The sequence below is a fragment of the Symphalangus syndactylus genome, chromosome 5, assembly GCF_028878055.3.
Source record: "Symphalangus syndactylus isolate Jambi chromosome 5, NHGRI_mSymSyn1-v2.1_pri, whole genome shotgun sequence".
NCBI classification, from domain to species: Eukaryota; Metazoa; Chordata; class Mammalia; order Primates; family Hylobatidae; genus Symphalangus; species Symphalangus syndactylus.
The window spans coordinates 26,758,204-26,783,572 of record NC_072427.2 but is presented as its reverse complement, the minus strand read 5'-3'; the positions used below and the strand labels follow the sequence as shown (position 1 = coordinate 26,783,572).

Below are 25,369 nucleotides of genomic sequence, written 5' to 3'. Positions count from 1 at the left end.
AAGACCCAGAGTCCCGCTGCTTGCAAAGCCCCTGTTTTGTCGCCACATAACGTGCTGAACTCGTATTCTCATTGGCAGCTTAGCGCGGGCTGGGTACAGGCAGCCACGTTTGCCGGGCCTTCCCCCCAACCCGTTTTCCACCCACTGCTCCCCAAGCAGCTGGTCCCAGAACACAGTCCAGGCGTCTCCTCTCCCAGGACAAGCTGTGAGGACTGAGAGAACACCAGAGCGAGGCGGCTTCTGCTGCTTCCTGAAGGCACCCCCATTCCTTCCTGCCCAACCATTTCTCCCCTGCGCCTTAGCTCCTACCACCTTGGAGACCTGGGGGTTTCCCCCAGATGCCCCCTAGGCTCTTTGTGGGAAAACTGAGGCCCAGAGAGAGAAAGTGAGTACCTCAGGAATCAGGCACAGCCCTGAGCCTTTGGGACAGCCCCTCTCTGTCCCTGGAATGTTCTGCTGCTTTCTTTGGTGGCATTCTCCACGGTGTGCTCTGGGCTCCCTCCCGCCTCTGTTTCTCCAGTGCTTTGTTTGGCTGTTTGAGGCACCTGGTGTTTCCCACCTTGGGGTGCTGGCCCTTCTCCCAGCAGTTTGTGCTCTGAGGCAGCCCTCCTCCATCTCACTGTCTTAGCACAATGACAGCCAAGGGTGGAAGACATCTGGTGAGCACAGAGATGCTCCAGCATCAAGGTGGTGGGGGGCAGGGCACAGGGGCCAGTGGCTGGAGGGGGCTCAGAGGTTAGAGGCTCAGGACCTCAGAGGGATGTGAAATGTCCTGTGCATGCCTGCTTTGCAGAGAAACAGGTAGGGTGGGGAGAAAGACGATGTGAGAGAGATAGCAAGAGAGAGAAAGGGGTGAGGGAGGTAAGAGAGGAAGGGAGGGAGAGAGAACAGAACAGAACACAACACCTCCAGGCTAAAGGGCAAAACTAGCAACTGCATTCCACAGAATATATAGAAGGAAAGGAAAGGTGAGAAAGACTGAAACCAATGCGAACTTAAAAACCCAAGCAAAGACTTTGAGCTCTCACTTCTGAGTGTGGATCCCACCAGTATTGTGAATTGTCTGTCATCTCCCTAAAGTTCCAAGAGAAAGAGTCCCTCCAGGTATGGCAACTTCTTATGACCCTTGGTAAGGCTGGTTTCTGTCTGGCTCTGACCCCCAAATGAGTTTGTTGAATGGATAAATGTTCCAATTTTAAGAATTTTGGGAGTCCACATGTGAAGACCCTTCAAAATGCCCAATAACAAGAGACCAACCCAGGGGTGCATGAGAGTGCAGAGAGGGCAGAATGTCTGACTTGAGGTGGGAGGCAAGGAGGTCAGGTCAGGGGACTCTCAGGGGTTCTTGAGGGAGCCATATTTGGCAGCCGTCCCCAATCTTTTTGGCACCAGGGACTGGTTTTGTCAAAGGCAATCTTTTCACAGACGGATGGTGGGGTGGGGGCGGTGCGGTGGGGGGATGGTTTCAGGATGATTCAAGTGCATTATATTTATTGTGCACTTTATTTCTATTATTATTATTATTATATTTTTGAGGTGGAGTCTTGCTCTGTTGCCTAGGCTGCAATGCAGTGGCGCAATCTCGGCTCACTGCAATCTCCTCTTTCCGGGTTCAAGCGATTCTCCTGCCTCAGCCTCCCGAGTGGCTGGGACTGCAGGTGTGCACCAGCACACCAGGCTAATTTTTGTATTTTTGTAGAGACAGAGTTTCACCATGTTGGCCAGGCTGGTTTCAAACTCCTGACCTCAGGTGATCCACCTGCCTTGGTCTCTCGAAGTGCTGGGATTACAGGCATGAGCCACCATGCCTGGCCTATTTCTTTTATTATTACATTGTAATATATAATGAAATAATTATGCAAGTCACCATAATGTAGAATCAATGGGAGCCCTGAGCTTGTTTTCCTGCAACTAGATGGTCCCATCTGGGGGTAATGGGAGACAGTGACAGATCATCAGGCATTAGATTGTCATAAGGAGCATGCAACCTAGATCCCTCACATGTGCAGTTCATGAGAGGGTTTGTGCTCCTATGAGAATCTAATGCTGCTACTGATCTGACAGGAGGTGGAGCTCAGGTGGTAATGTGAGCAATGGGGAGTGGCTATAAATACAGATGAATCTTTGCTCGCTCATCCACTGCTCGCCTCCTGCTGTGGGGTCCAGATTCTAACAGGCCACAGGCCAGTGTTAGTCTGTGGCCCGGGGGTTGGGGACCCCTGATATATAGGATCTTGACATATGTCTAGTTCGTTTTAGATAACCCTGAGTACTGCCATGGCAAGACTTAGGATAGCCATTCCCAGACAGCTTCAGCACAGCAGACAACTGTCAGGATGGACCAGGGAGGAAATGAACCTTCTTATATCCCAATACTGCACATGCCTGTATAGCAGCATATCAGGAACATCATAAGCTAGAATTATAAAAATATAGTTGATGAAGCCTCCATTTCTAAGGTTAAATTTAAAGAATCTCACTTGTAATCCTACTATTCAGAAATTACTATCATTGCCCAGCCAACTAAAAAAATTATCTCATTTTGACTCGATTTGCTTAAAAAAATCAAATTATTAATGGGTTGGTTGAACATTTTTCTTATATATTGGCCATTTGTATTTCTGTTTAAAAAATTGCCTAGTCATGTTCATTGCTATTTTCTCTCTTATTAATCTTTTCTCTTATTAATTTTAAATAACTATATTAAGTGTATAGTCTGACATCTATGTTGTAGACATCTTTGCTCAGCTATTTGCCTGTTGATTTTGTGTCTGGTGTTATTCTGAAGCTTTCCCATTTTTCCTTGTAAGGCAGACCATTTTCTTTCTGCTTGGCTTGGGGAATCATATCTTCCCCCACTCCCAGACTGCCTACATACTCATGTATAGATTATTTTATTGTTTCATTTTTACATGTAAATACTTAACTATTGTTTGCTTTGGTGTACGATATGAATAAGGGAGATAGACATAGCCTTTCCCTCAGTTTGATTAGCCAATTGTCAATTCTGTTAATCAAATATACCAGCTTTTTACTAGGCTGGTTTTTCATAGTTACCAAATTCTTGCCAGGTGAGGTGGCTCACGCCTGTAATGTCAGCCCTTTGGGAGGCTGAGGCAGGAGGATCGCTTGAGTCTGGGCACTATAGGGAGACTCCGTCTCTACAAAAAATAAAAAATTTAGCCAGGCATGGTGGTGCACACTGGTGGTCCCAGCTACTAAGGAGGTTGAGAGGATGGCTTGAGCCCAGGAGGCAGAGGTTGGCAGTGAGCCAAGATCACATCACTGCACTCCAGCCTGGGCAACAGAGTGAGACCCTGTCTCAAAAAAAAAAAATTCTAATATATGCTTAAGTCTCTTTCTGGACTTTCTATTTTATTTTGTTGATCTTGGATTAGTCTTAGGTTGTTTTTATTACTTTGCAATATATTTATAAGCCTTTATAATATACTTTAATTACAGGTAGGGAATTCTTTCATTGTTGTTTTTTAAGAACATTATCTGTTTGTATGCATTTATTCCTCCAATTGAATGTTAAAATCATTTTGCTAGGCTGCACTTTGATTGGTATCACATTAAATTTACAGAACATTTTGGGTGAAATGACATCTTTATGACACACATCTTTTCATCCAGCTGCATCTGTCTACTATGTCTTTGTTGATGCCTCATCACATAGGTCCTTTGTTTATTCCTAGACAGTTTACGTTCTTGTTGCTATTTCTCATAGTATGTTTTCTAAGTGGTTGCTGTAGATATAGGGAAAAGCTGCTGATTTTTTTTTTTTTTTTTGAGACAGGGTCTTGCTCTGTCCCCCAGACTGGAGTATGGTGGTGTGATCTCGGCTCACTGTAGCCTCGGCCTCCTGGGCTCAAGTAATCTTCCCACCTTAGCCTCCTGAGAAGCTGGGACTACAGGTGTGCACCACCATGACCTTCTCATTTTAGGTTTTCTGTAGAGATGGGATCTCCCTATGTTGCCTGGGCTGGTCTTGAATTCCTGGCTAAAGCAATCCTTCTGCCTCGAAAGTGCTGCGATTAGAGGCATGAGCCACTGTGCCCAGCCTGATTTTGCTTATATTTTAACAACATGAACTCCTAATAGTTTTTAGGATTTTTTTTATTGACCCTGACCTTGGGTCTACCCCACAGAGCTGCTTCTCCTTCTTCTCTTCTCATCAAATAGCAGCCCTTCCCACCAGCCTCTCAGATAGAACCTGGGAATCACCTATCACCTCCTCCCCCGTCATCACTATATCTACTCCATCAAAGCTGCTGATTCTGCTGTCTCCTGTCTGTTGCATCTGCCACCCCTGTCACCTCTGCCTAGACTGTTGTCAGTGGGCCCCTAACTGGTCTTTTGCTTCCATTCTTGCCCTTGGTCTACCCATTCTCCACAAAGTGGATTCACCTCTTAAAAATCGAATCTAATCGGGGGAGTGGCCTTAACTTGGCCTTCAACGCCCTGTAGGAACTGCCTCTGTCTGTCTCATGGGCTACTCCCTTTTCCCTACGCCTTCTTACCACTCTGGCCTTCTGTTCCCTGGATTTGCTTTCTTCTGCCTTAGGGCCTTTGCACAGGCCATTCCCTTTGCTTTCACCACCCCCTTTGTGGGCATAGCTCTTCTATTTATCACAGCAAGAGCGAGAGCTAGAGAAAGAGAGAGAGAGAGAGTCTGTACACATACAAATGTGCTATTCTTAAAATCAAGTTTTGGTAAAAAAAATTGGGAAGTTTTTCACTTTTCTCCTATGTTCTATAACAGTTTAAATAAAAACGATTATTCTTTTAAAATGCCAAGTTTGTTGTGACTCTCTAAGGGGAATATACCACGCACCTTTCTCAAATCTACATGACCCCTTGAAGGTGGAATACCTAATAACATCTTGCAGAACTAGTGTTACATTCACTCGTTCAACACATAGTGATTGAGTACCTACTAGGTGCCAGGCACTTGCCCAGACAATGGTCTCCCTGTGTCTAACTCCAGCAATGATAAAAACAGAAATAGTCCCCATCAAGGCTGCTGGATGCACAATTCTAGTGGGCACCATTCACAGCCTAGCGTATGTCAGGGGTTGGCAAACTATAGCTCATGGGCCAAATCTAGCATAGCCGCTGTTTTTGTATGGCCCGAAAGCTTAGAATAATTTTTACATTTTTAAATGGTTGAAAACGAAAGAAAAGTTTTATTGTAATATAGCCACACCCATTTGTTTTTGGATTATCTGTTACTGCTTGGTTGTAACAGAAATGGTATGTCCCACAAAGTCTAAAACATTTGCTATTTGGCTCTTTACAGAATAAAGTCCGCTCATCCCTGTGCAATGTGAATGGTGCCCCCAGAATTGTACAGTGCACAGTTGGTGCAGCTGTAATCTATGGCCCTGTCCCACTCACATTGAACAGTTAATATAGTGAGAGACCTAGACACAAAAAGAAATCTTTATTTAAGTGTGATGCATGCAACAAAGAGAAGCATAGGGGCTCTGGGACAGCACGACCAGGGGACATAAGCCAATGGCAGCAAGGGGCGTGGGGGTGGTCAGGGACATGGCATCCAAGGAAAGACATGAAGAAGAGTATGATTGCTGTTGGAAGGAGAGTAGGGTAGGAAGAATGTTCCAGCCAGAGAATTGGCCTGACTGCAGGACATGTTCATTTTGCCTGGTTCCCTCCCTGAGCCCAGAAAGGGGCATGACATACCCAAGGCCAGTCCAAGGCAGATAGGGCTGGGCAGGAGCAGGACAGAACCAGGCCCCTCCATTCTTGCCCCCACACCCTGCCTGTTGCATTGCACCAGTCACTCATCATGGGTTCCAGGGCCTGCCCCTCGTCACTCTCCAGCCCATGCAGACAGGATGAATTGATTGTGGCAGGCTCCCCTGCTGAGCCTCATCATTCCCTCAGCTCAGGGCTCCAGGCAGCCACTGCTAATCAGTCAGCGCAGGAAGCAAGATACAAACCATCTGCTACCGGGACAGGATGCCTCTTGTCATGGGCAACACCTGTGGTTCCCTGCACATGGCACTGGGCATGGTTTTTATTAAAGGGAAATAGCTCGTCTCTAAGCTTATTGTCTTGGCTGAACAAAGTCGGCTGCAAATGTTTAGTTCAAAGATCTTTTCCCCCCTATTTGAGAAGTATACAATTAGCACCCTCCCCAGCTCTGCAACATCCTCAATGAATCTGCCAAGCTTCTCTCTTCCCAAGGACCTTTTAAAATGAGCTTCAGTAAATTAAATCACCAAATTAGCATCAGGTTTCTAATGTGGCTGTATATTTCAGCCTAAAAGCAAATCTAGGGGACAGCTACATATGAAAAAGCTTTCCAGCAAGTGAGCTGGCAGCTCCACCATGGCTTATGACACACAGACCTCTGTGCTGTGGTCTGAGGCAGGGAGAACAGTGAGGTTCACGTCCTGGATCAGCCCCCACAGCGTGGACAGCAAGTGAAAAGGTGGGGCTCACACACAAGGGGGAGTTCTCCAACAGAGGGTTCATGCCCAGACCTGTGCTGTAATGACCCACACTCATTAGCAGTGGGGGCAAGGAAAATGGGTTGCTGGAGAGAATTCCAGCCCATTATTTAACAAGGCAGCAGGGGGAAGCTGGGGCCTTACCATGAAACAGATCTAGGTTACAATCCCAGCCTGCCCCCACTCGCTGTGTGCTATTGAGCATTTCCTGCCACCTCTATGATCCTGGCTCCAGCCTCACAGGTGTCCCTGAGGATCAGAAAGCATGCAGGCCAAGTGCTGGCAGATAGACCAGCACAATGCAGGTCCCATAAAGCCCTGCTGTAATGTGGGAAGTGTAGTCCAGAAGCTTCAATCCTGCAAAGTGCTGAGTGGGGGCTGTTTTAAGGTCACAAAAAATAATTCCAGCTGTTCCTTATGTTTGCAAAAAAGCATAGAGCTTAAGATAGTGAAGCTTGTGCTGTCCCTAAGTGACCACGTATAAGGCGAGGATGATCTGGAGGCAGTCATGTTCCAGCTCTTCCTTCCCACCCTGACCCCTGGGGAAGGAAAGATTTCTGGCTTGCACCTGTTTGAGAACAGGGACCAGGGTAGAGGAGAGGAACCAGCCTCATCAGACTCACAACCATTGATATAACCACCAGGTCTTCTCATTTAATCTAGGAAGACAATAGAGTAAATTACATTGACTGATTTTCAATGTTGAACCAGCCTTGCATTCCTGGGATGGATCCCACTTGGTCAGGATGTATTACTCTTTTTATATATTGCTAGATTCACTTTGCTATTTTGTATATACGCACATGAGGGATATTGGGCTGTAGTTTTCTTGTGATGTATTTGGTTGTAATATAAGGGTAATGCTGACTTTGTAAAATGAGTCAGAAGTGTTCCTTCCATGTTATATTTGATTTTGATTTCTTGCAGGTGCATTATTATGGAGCACCTGGGCTATGCTAGTCTCTGTGCTAAACACTTTACACCAAGTCTCTTCTTTGATCCTTCAGTGCCTGTAAGAGGCAGGTACCATTCCCGGGCCAGCCTTTACTGATGACCTCTAGAGTCCATATTCTAGAGGTCTTGAGAATTGATCAGGCTGCTGCTATTTTTTCCTGGGATCAATAACATTGCTAAGGCAGGCAACAGTTGGCCTTGGGCCCATCATAAAGAAGGTGAAATGGGCAGCATCCTTGGGATGAAGAAGTGGCTACCTGGGGAGATGGGGATGGGTAAGGGAGCTTCTCAGGCTGAAGCCTCTGGAGGATGCCACTCATCTTTGTTCTAGGCAGGCATGCACACTGCCCAGGAGGCCCTGAAAGCATCACAGTCATAGTGTCACTCTTCAGAGCTGGAGGATCTTAAAAGGCATCTAATTAAACTTCTAAACCTCTTTGATGTTTCTGACAAAGGGTTACTCTTCTGAATTCTTACTGTGATGGGGAGCTCATTACTTTTCTGAACTTTTGCCTCCGGGTCCACCAGCCTTCAGTTATCCAGCCCCCTACAAGGCACCAGGGAAGTGCGCTGAGATGCACATTTGCCTCTGCTGGCAGGATGCAAACATGTGCTGGGCAGTCATGCCTGCTCAGGCCCTGGAGTCCCTGCATGCTCACTTAGCATCTCTACCAGCCTCCCATCCTCCACTCTCCCCAAGGAGTGTCCCTCCACATGGCAGAGGGGCTGAGCTTCCTGCGACAGACCTGACCACGACATTCTCTGCCTGAAATGTCTGATGGCTCCTTCCTGCCTCCAGAATCAAGTCCCACTCTCACCTTTGGGCCTTCGCACATGCTGTTCTCTCTACCTGGAAAGTTCTTTCCTCCTCCTCCTCCTGTAAACTCTCTCGTGTCCTTAAAGACTAAGCTCAGACACCACCTCCTCCAGGAAGCCTCTTTGGTGGTTCTCACCACATTTCATGGTAAACATCTGCTGGATCATTCGACCCAATGGTGGGGTTTTCGTGGCTCACTCTGTATATGTGAACCCAGCACACAGCCAGGCACTCTGTGTTGCCTGTTTGTTGAATGAGCGAGTGGATGAGTGTCCTTCCCTTTGGTGGGGCTGCTGGCTACCAACACATTCCTTCCATCCCTAATCATTGCTGGGGCCCAACCCTTATGGACTGCCTTGTATTGACAACAGAAAGGGAAAAACAGATTTAGGTAAATCTTTCCAGTTGCCCTGCTGAAGGATTCCTGGGTCTATCTTGAGGTCTACTGTGTTTCTTTTTAAGGTCATTGTTGAAAATATCAGCTTCATGAGAAGGCAAAATCCCCCTTTCCTCCTTCTCATTTGTTCTCCCTTAAAGGTATCTGACCTGATCCATTCAGTTCTTTGAAGATAAAAATATAAAACCATGTTGTGATTTTTTTTCCTGAACAAATTTTGAACAAATGCTGTGAGCTGGCATGAATATTCTCTATCAAAGATTCCAGGTCAAAAGAATTCTATTTCAGATGAATCAATGAAGTATAATAAAATTAAGAAAAGGTAACAAACACAAAAGGACACCTCTTAGTGATGATGATAAATGGTCACCAAAAGTTCGCAATGGTGGCCTAAAATGCAAAAAAAGTACAAATAACATAGAACTACACTACTGCCTCCTGAAGTAAACCTCAAATAAGGAGTCATGGTAGAGATAAACACAGGCAGCCACCTCTGTTTATCTCAAGCCTCCCATTTTGGTGCCATCTGGGACCAGTAGCATCAGCAGCACCTGCAAGCTTGTTGGAAATGCAGTCCCCTGGGCTCCACCCAGACCTACAGATGGGCTTGTGTTTGAGAATATGTGAAGTCAGCTGAGCTATCCAGGGTTTGCTCAGCAAGGAACACGTTCTTCACATTTTTCATTCAAATTCCAGGTCACTGAATCTAAACAACCCACTTTCTGGGTTAAATGTTACCTGATTTCACACACACATAATTCTTTTTTTGTTGTTTTAGTCAATGCATAAAAGCATTTATTGAATGTCTAAGAACTGTGATCAACATGTCTATTAAAAAGCAGCCTTGTGGGGCCCTGTGATTCAGTCTCAAAAAGGTCTCATGAGGCCAAAAGCTATTTTCCTCCTCCTGCCTGCTTCTGTCTCTTTCCTTCTCTCTCTGTCCCCCATATTCTGATGCTTTGCCCACCTCTATAGTGTCAACCTGTCCCACCCCAATGACTTTCAGTTTCTTCAGCCCAATCTCTCACTTGAGCCTCAGACTCATGTCCGACTCACAACCTCATACATCCCCACGCTGGGGTGTTCCACAGTCCCCTCAAACTCAGCACATCACATTGTTAGGGAAAGGGGGAAGAGGAGGACACAGGGAAGGTGGCCCTGGGTCCCAAATATTCATGCAGAGGGTTTGGAGAAAAGGCTGGTTGAGATTAGTGAAAGGACTGAATGCTGAATATTTGAAAAGAAATGTAGTTGAATGAACATCTAGGGGAACATAATGATTTACTTGAATTCTTAGATGACATTCCATTGTAAATAGCATGCTGTTTTGTTGCTTTTATCTAGTTTATACAATTTTATCACCCACCAGAAAGCTCATTTAAACCATTTCCTTTAAAAAGAAGTCAACAGCAGAAGGGCAGCCATCAGCGCAGCCTTCTGAAGAACCACAAGCCCCATATTAATGCCAGGGTCACCATCTGGGAGAAGTGACTTCTTTGTAAGACATGTGGCTAGCGTGGTCCACAGCAGAACTCTAAGGCACCTGAGAATTCTAAGTTTCAACCTGGCCTCCAGGTCATTAGGATGGTATCAAGGTCGAAGAATAAGGTATTTTAGTTTACGTTTTGTAGCTTGATTTGTAACTCTTAAACATTTAAACCAGGGTTCCTTAACTATGGCTCTACTGACATTGTAGTTGGAATAATTCTTTGTTGGTGGGGAACTGTCCTGCATATTGTAGGATATTTAGCAGCACCTCTGGCCTCTACCCATTAGATGCCAACAGCAACCTCCCTCAAGTGGTGACAATCAACAATGTTTCCAAACATTCCTAAGTGTTCCCTGGGGAGCAAAACTGCCCCAGTTGAGGCCCACTGGTTTAGACCTATACTTTGTGAGCCTATATTTGTACCCCTGCCCCAGACCCCACAATTATTGGGGTTGGTGGTTTCTAGCCACATGATCTTGGGCACTTTCATCCTCTCTGAGCCTCACCTGCACTCGGTGGGAACCACATGAGAGAGTGTGTCAAAGCTTAGCTGTGGCCAATGCTCACTAGTCTCCTTCCTGCCTTGGCCAACCTTTAGGGGTGCTCACCTGTTCAGGAAGATGCTGCTGACGTCGTCGTGCGTGATGGGAGGCTTCTTGGAGCTGGCGGCCATCCGCAGCGGGCGCAGAAAATTGTTGACGAGGATGTGCAGCTGCTGCACGTACTCAGCCTCAGCCTCCAGCATGCTGAACACCACCTGGTTCCTCTTGCGCATGCTATCGGCATGGGGTGACCGGATGTAGTCCTGGATGATGGTCTTCCATTTCCGCCGGCACAGCCAGCCCCGCAGGAAGCTCTGCACCTGAGCAGCAAGACCGGTGGGGAGAGGCTCCTGTCAGGCAGTCTGGACCACTCCTGTCCTTCCAGGCTGTGAGCTCCCCAAGGGTAGGGACCAAGGCTTTGTTATTCCTATGCCGGGCATGTAGCAAAAAGAGCTCAGATGTAGACCAGGCCTAGCTCTGTTGCCCACATGATACAGGGCAAGTTGTTTGGTTGCCCTGAGTCAGTTTTTCCATCTGTAAAATGGGGCTAAAGAGATGATGGCTAGACTGAAAGTGTGGTCCACAAATTGGATCGGCATCTCTGAAGAGCTTATTGGAAATGCAGATTCTCAAGCCCCACCCCAGGCCTCTGCAGTTTAACAAGACCCCTGGGTTGCTTTGGAAGCATTTGCTGGAGTAGGAAAAATGTGGCTCCATGTCTCCATAATGGGAGGTTGCCCGAGGATAAAGGGTTGCAGGGCCGTGCTGGGCACAGCTCATGCCTTGTCTTGTCTAATGACTTGCCTGAAAGCCCAGAAGTTTCAATTAAAGCTCTTCTGGATAGTAGAGTGATTATCAAATTGAACAGAACATGGAAAATTAGTTAATCTCATACTTAGCCCTCATCAGCGGCTTCTGAGTCCTGGTGCCTGCCTGGAGCCTCTCCTCCTGACTCAGTAGGGAAATGAACAGAGACACTTAACTCAGTTGCCTTGGAGCTGGGCTGCTTGGAGTGGCCTCATGTTGGCAAGAACTTGGGAAAGGGCCTTGATTGACATACACACAGAGAGTTGTTTTAAGCTGTACAGGCTTCCAATCAAGGGGCCTCTGAGCTGTGTGCAAGCTCACGGTCCACACTGGGAGGAAGGGTACTGGGATGAACCAGTGGAGATCAGGCAGAGGTGCTTATACAGTATTCTCCACTGAAAGGACCACTGTCTCCAAACAGCAGGTACAGTTGTCCAGGGGCAGACCTGCTGGCTAGAGATGGGTGCCGTAGACAGAAGAGGCCAGCCCAAGCCCCAAGAGCTATCTCGGAAGATAGGAAGGGCTTTCTCAAAGAGGGAGGGGCTTACTCTGAGGCTCCATGAGGGTGAAAATAGAGTAATGGGAGGTGGATTTCAGCTAGCCTTTAACAAAATGTTCCAACCAGAATGCTCCAAATACAGGGGTGAGCTGGGAAGCTCACTGGGGCTGTAGTAGAGAACATGAGTCAGGGCGTCACTGCCCAGGTGGGACTTGACTCAGACCTGGGTGGCAAGTCCCAATGCCTGTGGGGCCCTGGCAGTTCCTAGAGGTGTGTGAAGCTGGCTGGGGGTGGGGGATGTCATAAGGTGGGACCTCTTGCCTGGGCCGGCTGCTGTCATGTGCAGGAGGTGGCCTGGGGCTGCTGGACGTCTGCTTTTTAAGGAGATGTCGCGTCCCAGCAGCACGGCCTCTGGAGCTTGGCCGCCATGGTTTGAATGTTACTCTGTAAATACTTAGCTGTGTGACCTTGGGCAAGTTCCTTTGCCTCTCTGTGTCTCAGCTTCCCCGTATGTAAAATGAAAATAATAAATAAACCGCAGAGGATTTTAGTGAGGATAGAATTAATCTGCATAAAGCTCTTAAAATAATGTCTGGCACATAGAAAGTAGTTAATTAATGTTAGCTATTTCTATTCTTGAGAAATCAGAAATCCAGATTTTTGTGTGATGTGTTTAGCTTTTAAAGCACTGGCAACAAATTTTTTAAAATGTAAACCAAAAAAAGCCCACTGTGTGGGATGAAAATCTCAAAATCTCAAACATGCTGGTGCGCTGAACTTGGCCCATGGGATGCCAGTTTGCAGTTTCTAGGGATGGCATTGGGGTCCTTTTACGCACTCAACAAATAGGATTCTGTGGTTTCACCTGTTTTTCTTAGGGTGAGTCAGGCTTCCCTGTCTTGATTTTGGCAAGCTACAAACACAACCCATGCTCCTTCCCTCTGCCACACCACCACAGGGTGGCCCATGGTATGTCACTACCTGGCCACTGGGCAGATCCCTGGTAGCTTCTGAGATGTCTGTCCCTCCTGAACTCTAATAGGGTAAAAGCAGTCAGGTCTGAAAAAGGCTGGACTACCATGCTGGGTCTGCTTGGGACTCAGGAGGTACTTGTGAGAGGTGGCATGTACATGGCAGTGGGGGTGGCATGCCAGGGAGTGGCAGTGGAGAGGTGGCCCTGGGGGCCTTGGCAAGGTGAATGGCAATGCGAGGAAAGCGGTCAGCTGACAGTCCCAGGCCTGGGTTTCTGTCCTGGCTTTCCCCACTCCTTCTTCTTGTGGAACCTCAGTTTTCTTATCTATAAAACGGGGCTGAAGCACTCTGCCCCATAGGGATAACCAGAAGAAATGACTTGACAGGGTACCCTTCAGGGATAAGGGGGTGTGGGCCCTGTCTTTGGAGCTGAGGTTGGGGGATAGGGGGCACACTCTGAGGACAGTGGGGCTGTGGTGTGGATACTGCCGACCCTGGACTGGCTCTCTAAAGAGAGAGCTCCAAAGAAGGCCACCCAGGGGGATAGTACTGACCTTCTTAATTTTCTTGATGTCGCTGTCTTCATCACTGGGGGCGACAGTCTGGGTGGACTGGATGCGCTCATTGTCCTTGAGCAGGGATGCGATCTGCAACAGAAACACAGGTCAGCCTGTGAGGGGCACTGGCTCATGGAGGCCCCAAGTCTTTGGCCGGTGGGTGGCAGGCACAGGGTGGCAGCCGAGTGCCCTGCCTCTTCTTCCCCAAAAGCCATGATGCCACAGCTTGTGATTCTGACTCTGTGCATCCAGGTCATGGAACCAGACAGGCCCCAGACATCTGTGAGAAGCAAGTGCTGCACGGGGAATGGGTAGACACCTGGGTTCCAGGCCAGCTGGGCTGCCCAACCAGAGTGGCCTTGGACGAAGCCCTTCTGCTCTTGGGGCTGTAGCCACCTCATTTGTAATCTCAGAATTTGGCCTGAATCTGTGGTTCTCCTCCCTACTCCCCAAACAACCAGTCCCTTTTTTTAAAAAATAATTTTTGCTGTGATAAAACACATGTAACATATTAAAATTTACCATTTTAACAATTTTTAAGGGTATGGTTCAGTGGCATTAAGGACATTCACATTGTTGTGCAACCATCACCACCATCTACCTCCAGAACTCTTCATTTTGTAAAACTGAAACTCTGTACTCATCAAACAATAACTCTCCATTCCCCTTCCTCCCAGTCCCTGGCAACCACATTCCACCTTCTGTGCCTCTGAATTGGACTCCTCTAGGTACCTCATCTAAGTAGAATCATGCGCTATTTGTCTTTCTGTGACCGGCTTATTTCACGGTGCATAATGTCCTCAAGTTTCTCCATGTTGCGGCATGGGTCAGTTTCCTTCCCTTTCAAGGCCAAGCAATATTCCCTTGTGTGTGTAGACTACATTTTATTTATCCATTCCCCCTTTGATGGGCATCTAGGTAATCCTTTTATTTTTCAAACAAAATTGTATCTGGATATAAATCAGATAGAGCAGGTGGCTCCGGGTGAAGTCCTGCTGGCTTGGCGCTTTCCTTCCTGGGCAGCCCCAAAGCACCTCTTAGAATCAGAGGCCTATTTCAATCATAACCTGGAAACTGCTGGCCTAGAAAAGTGGAGCAGCTCTTCAAATATCTAGCTGCTCTGAACATCTCCATTTGCATAATTTGGGGATCACAGATGTCGACATAGTTGCAAGAACAAAACCAAGGCATGGTGCCTAGAAGAAGGTGCAACTGAAGCTGCACTGTGGCCAGGGGCCTCTGGGACTCATCCTGTAGACAGGCCAGTGGTGTATCCTCTTGCGCAGGGCTCGTCCAACCACTCCAATTCTGTGAGTCCTTGTTTTGTGTCCTGTAGCAGGGTTCCCACGGCGCCATGGACTTTCCTGTGAAAATGCTGGAATTGCCTGTCTACTCTTCTATCTTTGCTGTGAGCTCTAAGGGAGAAGGGATTGCAGCTGTTTCATTTATTGTGCTCCTGGTGCCTAGCGCGAGGTTGGGCACTCAACACATTCTTGTTTGTCTACACAAATAAGTGAATTAAAAAAAATCAGAGCAACAGCAGCAGCAAAAACATTAACCAAGGGAAAACCCTGCAGTAATGAAGCCCCGCATGTCTAAAGATAGTAGCTCGGGGGATTCTACGAACAAAGCTGCAAAGCCCGGCGCTGTTCTCTCTTGGGAACACATGGCTTTTGTCCCCTCAAGGCCACTTGCTGAACCACAGGATGAATGGGCGCTCATAATTGAGCGAATCAAGCACTTTGAAAGCAAAATGGAACAGTTACCCGCTCTCCACTCCCTGGTTGCTAAAATTACCCCAGCCTGTGATTGAAGAGTGGCTGAAAATATCTAACTGAGAAATAGTCAGTGTGGAGATGGGCTTTTCTCCCCACCCCCTCCCCCTTTTTGATCCTTTGAGAACATTTGCACATTGAAACGATGACTGATTCTTTGATCTGGACTCTAAAGGGCTAAGGAACATGCAAGCGTACGCACACACACACACACACACACCGCCTTTGGAGCCTGCTCAGTCAACAACTTTACCTTCGGCTTCTTCTCACCTCTGTGCCAGGATGCTTTCTTTGCCAGTTTTGGGATTTGCACATAGCACCCCTTTTCACTTTAGGATGGTGATATGTGTGTGTATGTGTGCTGGGTTGGGGGATGTGGTCCGTGTTTAAAACCGATTGTGCTCTTCTCAGAGAGAGGCATTCCGGGACATCTACTCAACAGGGACTAGGGCAGAAAATAGATGCAATTAGGTCAGGCACCATCCTACATGCGCAGGCAACAAAAACTTTAGAGGCTTTATTTAAGGATCAGGCTAAGTGGGCAAAGCTCTGGAGGGTTGCAAGCCTGGGGACTCTGCAAAAGTCTTGAACTATGTCTAGTCTTGGTCCATCGCAACTTGGAGCCAGTATCGGGATGGTGGTGGGAGCCCCAGGCCTAAAGGGCTCATGGAGGGCTCATGGAGGCAGCCTTTCCCTGACACTGGCAGGTGCCTCCTGGAAGTAGATTTTGCTTTGCACCCTGCTTTGTTTGGTTACATCCTGCCCCTATTTAGTTGACCCTCATGAATTACAGCCATGGGGAACTGGACCTCTGGCTCACACCCTGACTCTGGCTGGCCGACTCCACACCTGGCTCCATGCCTGGTGTCTTGGCTGGCTCCTGCCCACCCACCACCCTCAGACTGGCTTTCTTTGTCCCCTAGAGGCAAACTCTCACTTGCTACACCCGCTTTGGGCACGGTGCATTGGCTCCTGCTCCACCCTACTCCCCTCTCTGGAGACACTTTCTTTAACCTGGAGTGTGTTTAGTCAGTGCAGTAATGGGTGATGGAATTAATCCAGATCTTTTTCTCTTTGTTAGCAGCCAACGGTTTACTAAAGATTGCTGCATTGCTTGCTTTTCAAGCAGGTGCCACACAACTCAGCTCTTTCTCCTGCTCCCTGCTTCCCTCTGCCCCCATCGAAGCCCAACAGGTGCCCCCATCTCTGTTTCCCTTTGTGCCAACCTTATCAGCATGCTCTGATGGTGTCTGTGTTGGGCACCATGCCAAGTGCCCCTTCCCTGGAGGAGCTCCCAGCCTAAGAAGGAAGTCAGGCATTCACAGAGGTGGCTTGCAATCCAACAAGGCCAGGCCAGAATAGAGCTGTGTACCCACTGCCATGGGAGAGCCTTGGCCAGGAAGTGGCAAGGCTCCCCAGGAAAGGTTTTGAAGGGCAAACAGGAGTCCAAGAGTTGGTATATGTGGGGGAAGGAATTCAAATAGAAGGAATGATATGAACAAAGGCATGGGTGTGATAGAGTGTTGTGTGCCAGGGCAGCAGGTCTTGGGAATGGGGGATGGCAGAAGAGATGGGGAGCAGGGCCACAGCAGAGAGGGTGGCCATGGAGAGGGGGTGCTGGTGGGGAAGGACCAAGACCACCCTCCCCTCCTTTCCCCAGAGCAGTCTTCTACCTATTTTGTATATTGGGGTTCCACATCAAAGTGTGTTTGCAAAACTGATTCTAGGCCGGTTGCAATGGCTCATACTTATAATCCCAGCACTTTGGGAGGCTGAGGCAGGTGATCACCTGAAGTCAGGAGTTCGAGACCAGCCTGGCCAACATGGTGAAACCCCATCTCTACTAATAATACAAAGATTAGCCGGGTGTGGTGGCGCACGCCTGTAATGCCAGCTACTTGGGTGGCTGAGGCAGGAGAATTGCTTGAACCCAGGAGGTGGAGGTTGGAGTGAGCCGAGATCGTGCCATTGCACTCCAGCCTGGGTGACAAGATCGAAAAAAAAAAACAAACCCAAAACTGATTGCAAGGCTAAGTCTTCATTTTGAACCTTAGGGTAAAGATCTCTGCAGTTCCCTCCACTGTCAGCCTTCTAGGATATGTGTGTTCTCGTTCCAATAAAATATTACAGCCACCTGCAAACTCCTATGCTGCCCTTTAGGGCCTGTCTTAGCTCTCCAAATTTACTTCCAATTGCAAATGGGAGAGAAATAGCTATTAAGAAAATGAAATCATGCCAAACTGAGCATTCTAGAGGAAGAGAGGAGTCTTCTCGGAGGTAGATGTTCCCTTGTTTTAGACGGTTCCTTGATGGGGCTTTCTGGTAATGAAAGAGAAGTCCTGATAGGATTGTTTAGAAGGGAGAGAAGAGACTAAGTCAGCAGTGGATTGATTGTTTTGCTTAGTAAAGTTACGGGTGTGTCGGCATGATCTCCTGTTAACAGAGATGGCTGGGGTGGGTGCCACAGGATGGAGGGTACAGAGGGAGAAGAGACAGGCTGGCTTCATGGATGTGTGGCCTGTGCACTGGCACAGAGCCCCAGGCTTACAAGGGCCCAGTGGTTGGTTTGAGCTTCTGCAGTTGCTGTCTCGAAGTTTTTAAGGGCCCCACATTTTCTTTTGTGCTGAGCCCTGCAAATTACAGAGCTGGTCATGAAAAAAGTTGCAGACAATGATATAATGGTAAATTATAAATGGTAAAGCTCTCTGAAAGGAAAACTGACTTGTAGCATTTGCCAATTCCCATGATGTCAGCCCATTTCTAGCTCAGCCCATTTCAAGCTACCAAAGGTCAAATACCTAGCTAGCAAAATTCTTGAAAATCTAACAGTTGGCTCTTGCAAGCTGGTGTGATAGAGTGTTGTGTAGATGGCCAATGGCCAATGGTAGAAGCAGGCTCTGGCACATCACCAGATGCAGGGGGAAGACCTTGGTAGGGAAAGAGGTTATAGACAACAACAAAAGTGGCATGTGGCAGTGTGAGGAGAGAAGTCAGTGTGTAAAGGGGAGGTTGGTGAAGGATGGTTGTGGCAGGAAAGGCTGGGTGACATGAGGGCAGAGGTGTTTTCTATTTATTTTTGAGCTGTTTTCTGTTTTAATAGTGGAATGCCCCTCCATTCTGTTACATACAACAGCCTGTGTCATGGGTTGCAGGGACTGAAGGAGGAGCCTCCTCTGAGTCGTTATTGGGACTTTTGCAGATACTCTGGTTCTCTCTCTTCTTGGAAATGGTGGGATTGTATTTCCCAGATCCTCTGAAGTTGGGCACAGTCACGTGACTTGCTTTGTCCAATGTGATGTGAGCAGTGTGCCATGTGCCTTTCCCCAGCCCAGCCACATGGCTGGTGAATTTCTTGATGGCAGAAGCCTCCTTGGCTTGTGTCTTAATCACTGAAGGATTTTGGGGAGCAGAGTCTTCAGCAGAACTCTCAATGGACACACAGAGTCAGTAATCAACCTCTGTTGTTTTAAGACATTCAGATTTGGAGGGTGTTACTGCAGCATAATCTAGCCTATTCTGACAGACACAGGTAGTGACCACGCAAGGGGAAAGAAGCAGTGAAGACTGAGGGGGAGGCAGCCATGAGAAGTGCAGTGATAGATCAGGAGAGTGGAGTTTGAAAGCAAGAGGTGGCCAGGGAAACCCCTGGGAATCCTCAGGAATATGTGGGATGGGGCTTGAGGAAGCTTATTTGGCCATCAGAAGAGAGGTGGACCATGAGAGTGTGGGGCCATCCAGGCAACACTGTCATTCCTGAATATGTACCCTGTTATCAAGGTCCTCTCCTCAGCAGGGAGGAGAAGGCTGTGGTGGGGCAGGCTCAGGCCAAGGATTTCAGCCAGGAGATCCAGTGGTGGAAGCGAGAGACTTTGGGTAAGTCTCTTCCTCCCCATGGACCTTGGTGTCTTCAGAGTCCTCCTGGCTCTGATAGTCTAAGACCCCGGGCCTTCCTCACTGGTGTCACTCATCACTCACCTGGCTTTTCAGTGTGTCCTGCCCACCTGATGGCCACTCCTCAGGAATGAGCTCTGTTTCCATTCTCCTAGAGCCCACTCAGAGCCAGCAAGTACCCTCTGACCTGCAGGACGTGTTTGTGCATATGTGTAGGTGTGTGTGTATATCAGGGGGACAGAGAGAGAGAGAGACAGAGAGAGACCAAGAGAGACACTATGGCCAGAAAGCTTTCCCAAGATGGTCCTTCTTTCAAAGTCTTCTTTAAAAATATTTTGCCCTAATACACTCGATTGGAAGCATTGCTCCGAAAATTCCCATCAAATGGGTCTCTGCTGCCACTTTGAGACACACACACACACACACACACACTCTCACTCAGTCATGACTGACCTGCTTTCTGTTCCACAACACCACAGGGGGCTCTGCCCTTTGCACCTACACCCCTTCTCTGACCTACAATGCCCTGACACCTTCTAAGGCCACGTGCAACATAAACCCACACCTCCCAGGCTGTAAAACAACCAACTTCCTGACTTGGGTTCACACCGCAAGCCCTACAATGGCACTGAAGACACTCTACCATAATCAGACCCAAAGGCAGAAACTTTCATCTCTTTAATGTTTACCACAGAGCCTGACAACCATCCATTCATCAAGCCCTTATTGAGTACCTCCTATGTGCCAGGCCAAAAGGAGGAGTGATAAGCGACACAGCCCTGTCCTTATGGAGTTCCCGCCAGGCCTGTTGGGGTGACAGGCACACATGGAGCCTGCTCTCACATGGTGAGCTGAGTGTGGGAAAGCCATGGGAGCAGACAGCAGGGAGCACCCTCCGGGGCAGGGGTCCCCCAGGGTGAGGTGTTTGAGCTTGGTAGGATGTCACCAGGTAGGACGCATGGGGATGAAAAGGGCATTCCAAACAGAAGCACCAGCATGTGCAAAGGCCAGGAGGCGGGTAGTGCACGGAGCCCACAGTGACTGAAGGGGTGGTGCTTGGGGAAAAGGATGAGGTCAGTGGTAGGTGATCTTCAGTGAGTGAGTAAGTGAATGAATGAATGACACTTGGACACTCTTGATTATGAAGCTAATAATCTGGTACTGGGGCTGGACTCCTTCCCTGATCCCATACAGGAGTTCGGTTTAGATTTAGGAATCTGTGTTGGGCGAGGATTGATCCCAGAATGAACTGGGTGGGCTGGATTGGGGACATCCCTGAACTAAGCTCTGGTAGCCCTGTGGGAAGAGGCTACCAGAGTAGAGTGGAAAGACTGGCAAGCAGACAGGAGACCTGGGTTCCAGTCCCAGCTCTGCCACTTCCCAGCTGTGTGAGCTTGGGCAAGTGGATTGGGCTCTCTGAGTCTGATTCCTCCTGTGAAATGCAGGTGACTGATCCTATCAGGATGGTTGTGGGGAATGAAAGTATGTCATGAAGGTGCCTGTTATCAGGCTAGCAGAGATGTGTAGAATCTGGAATTTTTGTTGACCTTGAGGTTGCAAGTTGATGTTACTCTTAGTTCAGGGCTTGGCTGCTGCAGAACAAGGTGAAATTGTTGGCTTTAGGTCTTTGAACATTCCAGGCAGAGCTGGATTCGCAGGTGTGATGGGATCCTATGCTCAGAAGGCTCTGCATTTGGGACTTCAAGCTCTTTTGTTGAAATTCTTAAGATAGTTTTCTCTTTGAATTGTGTTTAGTGAGTGGAATCTGATGGGACCATGAGCACACCGCAGGGTCTCGGAGCCTTGGCTCATGCATGTTCCTACCTCCCACCGCTTTTTCAGCTCCTTGGATGGGTTCTTGGCTGCTTATTCCCCACACTCTGGCATCCCAGGCCCCAAGACCTCTGCTACCATCTGTTCAGGGAGCAACTGGTTGAGTCAGCTGAGGAGACTCACAGTCCACCATCGCCCCCGACCCTCAGCAGGTGCCTGGGCATAGGTGCAGGTGGGGTCCAGTGTGCGCCCCATGGTGGTGCAGGGCAAGGCGACAGTCATCCCTGCTGCAGGCTGGCAGTGCCAGGGTGCATTAGGTGGGTGACTCAGAAGGAGCTCCTTGCCCACCCCAGTCCAGCTACTGCGCACTTCCTGGCAGTCGGGGCAGGGGAGGCTGGAGGTTGAGGTTGGGTGCTGCCCGTCTGCCATGAGTCGAGTCAGGAGGCTGTGGGACAGGAGAATGACTTCCCTGGCCTGGGCCTTGCACTTTCACCTCACATCAGACCCTGCAAATTAGATACCCAGCTGACTTCAGGAGTCTTTGTTTTCATTTTCCCCTCCTCAGTGCAAAGTCTGTGGTCCTTGTATGATATGGCCAGATGGTTCTGAGCATGCTGGTGAGGTGATAAGGGGAAAAGATGATCAGATTATTCTGTGCCAGGGTTGATAGCTGGTGAGGGACATCTAAGGAACTAAGAGCTAGTGCTTCCTAAGGTTTAATGTAAATGGAATCACCTGGGCTGTTGTTAAACTGTAGATTCCAATTCAGAAGATCTGGGGTGGGGCCTGAGATTCTGCTCCAGGTGAAAGCAATGCTGCTGCTTCATGGACCACACTTGGGGAAGCCAGGTGCCAAGAGGCTTAGTCTGGCAACAATGCTGCCTCCAGAATGCTGGCTGGTGGGCCGCTGCAGGAGCTTTCATCAAGATGGATGGAGGGAAGGGGCTGCCTTGGAGTTGAGCAGAAGCCCACACTCGACCTACCAGTGACCCTGCGCCCTCCGGAGTCTTGGGCTAATAATGCAGAATGCTCAGTCAATACAGTGGCTGACACAGTAACTAGGAGCTTGCCAAAGATAATCTCAGTCAATCCTCACGACCTGGTCAGGTGTTTATAGAAAGCCCTGTTTTACAGCTGCAGAAACTGAGGCACAGGCACGTTGAGGGACTTGTTCCAGGTTGCAGTCAATAAGTGGCAGAGGTGACATTTAAACTCAGTCTGACCACAGGACCTTCTCATTCTGCCAGCACCACCACATCCTAAGTTTGGAGCCTGGAAGAACTGCATCTGGGAGCTGGTTCCCCTGCCCGTCATATGGCCCCCCCAATCCTGCAGGAACCCAGGGTTTGAGGTGTTGTGCCTAGAGCCTGGGCCCCTGGCCAGCCTTTTCCACCCCCCAGCCCGCAGTCACCTCTGCCTTCAGCCGCTCGATCTCAATCTCCCCATCCTCGATCTGCTGCCGAAGCTGCTTGGCCACGGTCTTCTCCGTCTCCACGATCTGCAGCAGGTGCAGGTACTTCTGCATTAACGCCTCATGCTCTGTGGCCAGGGTCCTGTAGCTGTGGACAGATGGACATGGCAGGTAAGATGCTGACTCCTTGTCCTCTGGCGAACCAAGGAGGGCACTGACCGGGAGAGGGGCTCACCCACCCACCTGCACTTAGCAGAAGGCCCTGACTCCCAGCACCCTGCAGAGTGAGAGGGCTTGGCAGGGTAGAGCTGGGGGCAGTCCAGGCACGGAGACAGCTGGAGCAAGGCGGGGCGGTGGGCCCGAGTACGAGCCTGCTCCGGAAAGCACATTTGTGTTCTTGTTCCCACCCACTTTTAAAGATAAATAACAGGGCTAGAAGAGAGAATCATTTAGTTTGTAATGCTATCCTATTAAAGTATAATAAGATTTTGTGCTTCTGTTATGAAAATGAATATCAGGTTTTTAAGTTTTTCCAACTTCTCAAGAGACTTGTTTTTCCTTGCAAAGGAAATTCAGCTGAGAGCATGAAGGAGTCTGTTTTTGTACCACTACACCTCCCCTCAAGCCATGGGTGTGAAAATTCAGCTGCTTCATTAGTCTCTTCTTACTAATGGACCCCGTTAGAGTGCTGTAAAACAGGCGTCCGCCTCATCTGCAGGCTGCTCTGCTAACTTCCCTCCGTCCTTCTGTCCCTCTTCCAACCCTCCCTCCATCCTCCTTTCCTTTCCTTTCCTTTCCTCTCCTTCCTCCTTTCTCTTCCCTTCCCTGTGCTTCACTTCCCTATCCTTCCCTTCCCTATCCTTCCCTTCCCTTCCCTTCCCTATCCTTCCCTTCCCTATCTTTCCCTTCCCTTCCCTTCCCTATCCTCCCCTATCCTTCCCTTCCCTATCCTCCCCTATCCTTCCGTATCCTTCTATCCCCCCTCGTACAGGTGCAATCTTTACAGACTCACAGACTCTCAGAGTGAGAAGGGAACTTGGGGATCACAAAAAACCAATTATCTCATTTCACAAATGAAGAAACTGAGGTCCAAATCACAGTCCATGAGGGTCAAAGCTGGAGCTAGAGTCGGGCTCCAGCCCCTGACAATGCATTTGTGCCCCCTTTAGTGGTTTCGTCTTCTGGTTTGGCATACAGTTCTCTCCCCTGAAACATACATCGTAAAATGCACTTGATGTTGCATTTTATACCTTGCTGTATATAAACACACACCCCCCACAGAGGCATCCCATAATACTAGAATATTATACATACAGTGCGAGAGAACATTGTGTCTCTACGTGATATTAATACACTCCAGTGCCTTTTTTCGTACATAGGAAGTATCTATTATGTATATGTAAATAAAAACTAAATTGGGAATATGTAAAAATACTTAATACTCAGTATGGCTGTGGAAGACAGCCAGTGTCTCCCCGATACACACACATGCACACACACGCACACACACGCGCACACACACACACACACACGGTGTCTGAGGTTCAGTGATGCTTACAGTTATGGTGTCCCCCTCTGGTCTTATGGCCAGCTCCCTAGATAATAGATAAGTGGTACAATGGTAGCTCCTGTTGTCCCAGGCACTGCTCAACAAGCCTCAGCTCAGCCAGGATGGCTGATGTTGATGTTGACTATTCTAAGGAAGGTACCTCGATTTCCCTTTCTGCGACCATCACTGTGTCACTCCCCCACCCCCGCCAGGTTGAATGGGAGACATTCCTGGGAGGCCAGTGGGCTGACCCAGACCCCAGGGCTTGACAAAGGAAGAAGGCAAACAATCAGCATGTCCCATCACTCCACCATTGCCCCATTGACATGTGCCGCTGGCTTCCAAAAGGATGATGCATATGGAGAGGTTTTTGTTCACAGGTAGGCGGTATTGATCACCAGCTGCTCCTTTATTGAGGAGGAAGGCTTCTAGTTTGTGTTGAATCTGCATTACCTGGCAGTTGCAGAGCTCTAAGCTGGGAGTCAGGATCTGGGACTCCACAACCCCTGCTCAGGCACCCATGTCCTGTGTGACATTGGGTTGCACGTCTGTCAAACGGGCTGAAGGGACCCCTCCCTGGGTTCTCTTAAGCACATGATGAACTGTGAGAGCTGGACAGACTGTAGAGCAGACAGACACCCTCAGATGCAGAACATTCTGTCAGGCTCTGGAGGCCCAGACAGGCTTGGCAGCATTGATGTCAATTGGATTATTATTATTTTATTGGCTTCTTAGAGCCAGTCCTTAATTTAGTGAATTGCTTGAAAAATTATCCTGTCCATGGTAGGCAGGAGAGGTGTGCATGGCCTGCCTGGCATGCACCATTGCACAGTTGCCCTGCAGGGCTTCTTCTTCTGTCACCGGCTTGTGTCAATGTGGCTCAGTTGACCTTAAGGCAGGGAGATTGTCTAGGTGGCTGTGATCCAATTGCATGAGCCTTTAAAAGTGGGGAGTTTTCTCTGCTGGTTGTAGAAGGGGCAGTGAGAAATCTGAGGCTGGAGAGTTGCTAGCTTGAGGATGGAGGAGGCCATGTGGCAAGGAGTATGCAGCCTCTAGGAACTGCCCCCTCCTCCCCTTCTCAGCTGCCAGCAAGGAAACAGGGACTTCAGTCCCAGGGCTACAAGGAACTGAATCCCGCCAACAAGAACGAGCCTGGAAGCGATGATTTCTCAGAGCCTTCAGAGAGGAGCTCAGTCACTGACTCTTTGATTTTAGCCTGTGAGACCCTGGGCAGAGAGAGACCTCAGCCAAGCCTGGACTTCTGACCCGAAGAACAGGGAGGTAAAATAATGGGTGTTGTTTCATGCTGCTGAGTTTGTGGTAACTTCTCGTGCAGCAATAGATAATTAGAACACTATCTTTAAAATAAGTATATATATATCATTCATTTTTAAAATTTGAGGTTTAACGTACATATTGTAGAAAGCACAGGTCTTAAGTGCAGTTTGATTAGTTTT

At 48.5% G+C, this 25,369-nt stretch overlaps 1 protein-coding gene across 13 annotated transcripts in view; it reads right to left on the bottom strand.

Moving 5' to 3' along the window:
• RASGRF1 (Ras protein specific guanine nucleotide releasing factor 1) overlaps positions 1–25,369 on the bottom strand; it is a 123,110-nt gene that overhangs the window by 67,120 nt on the left and 30,621 nt on the right. For all 13 annotated transcript variants that reach the window (XM_055277532.2, XM_055277526.2, XM_055277531.2 and 10 more), the window contains exons 3-5: positions 22,364–22,511; positions 13,511–13,603; positions 10,745–10,998 (exon numbers count right to left, since the gene is read on the bottom strand). In XM_055277532.2, the coding sequence (XP_055133507.2) occupies positions 10,745–10,998; positions 13,511–13,603; positions 22,364–22,511 (495 nt within the window). The remainder of the gene's footprint in view (positions 1–10,744; positions 10,999–13,510; positions 13,604–22,363; positions 22,512–25,369) is intronic.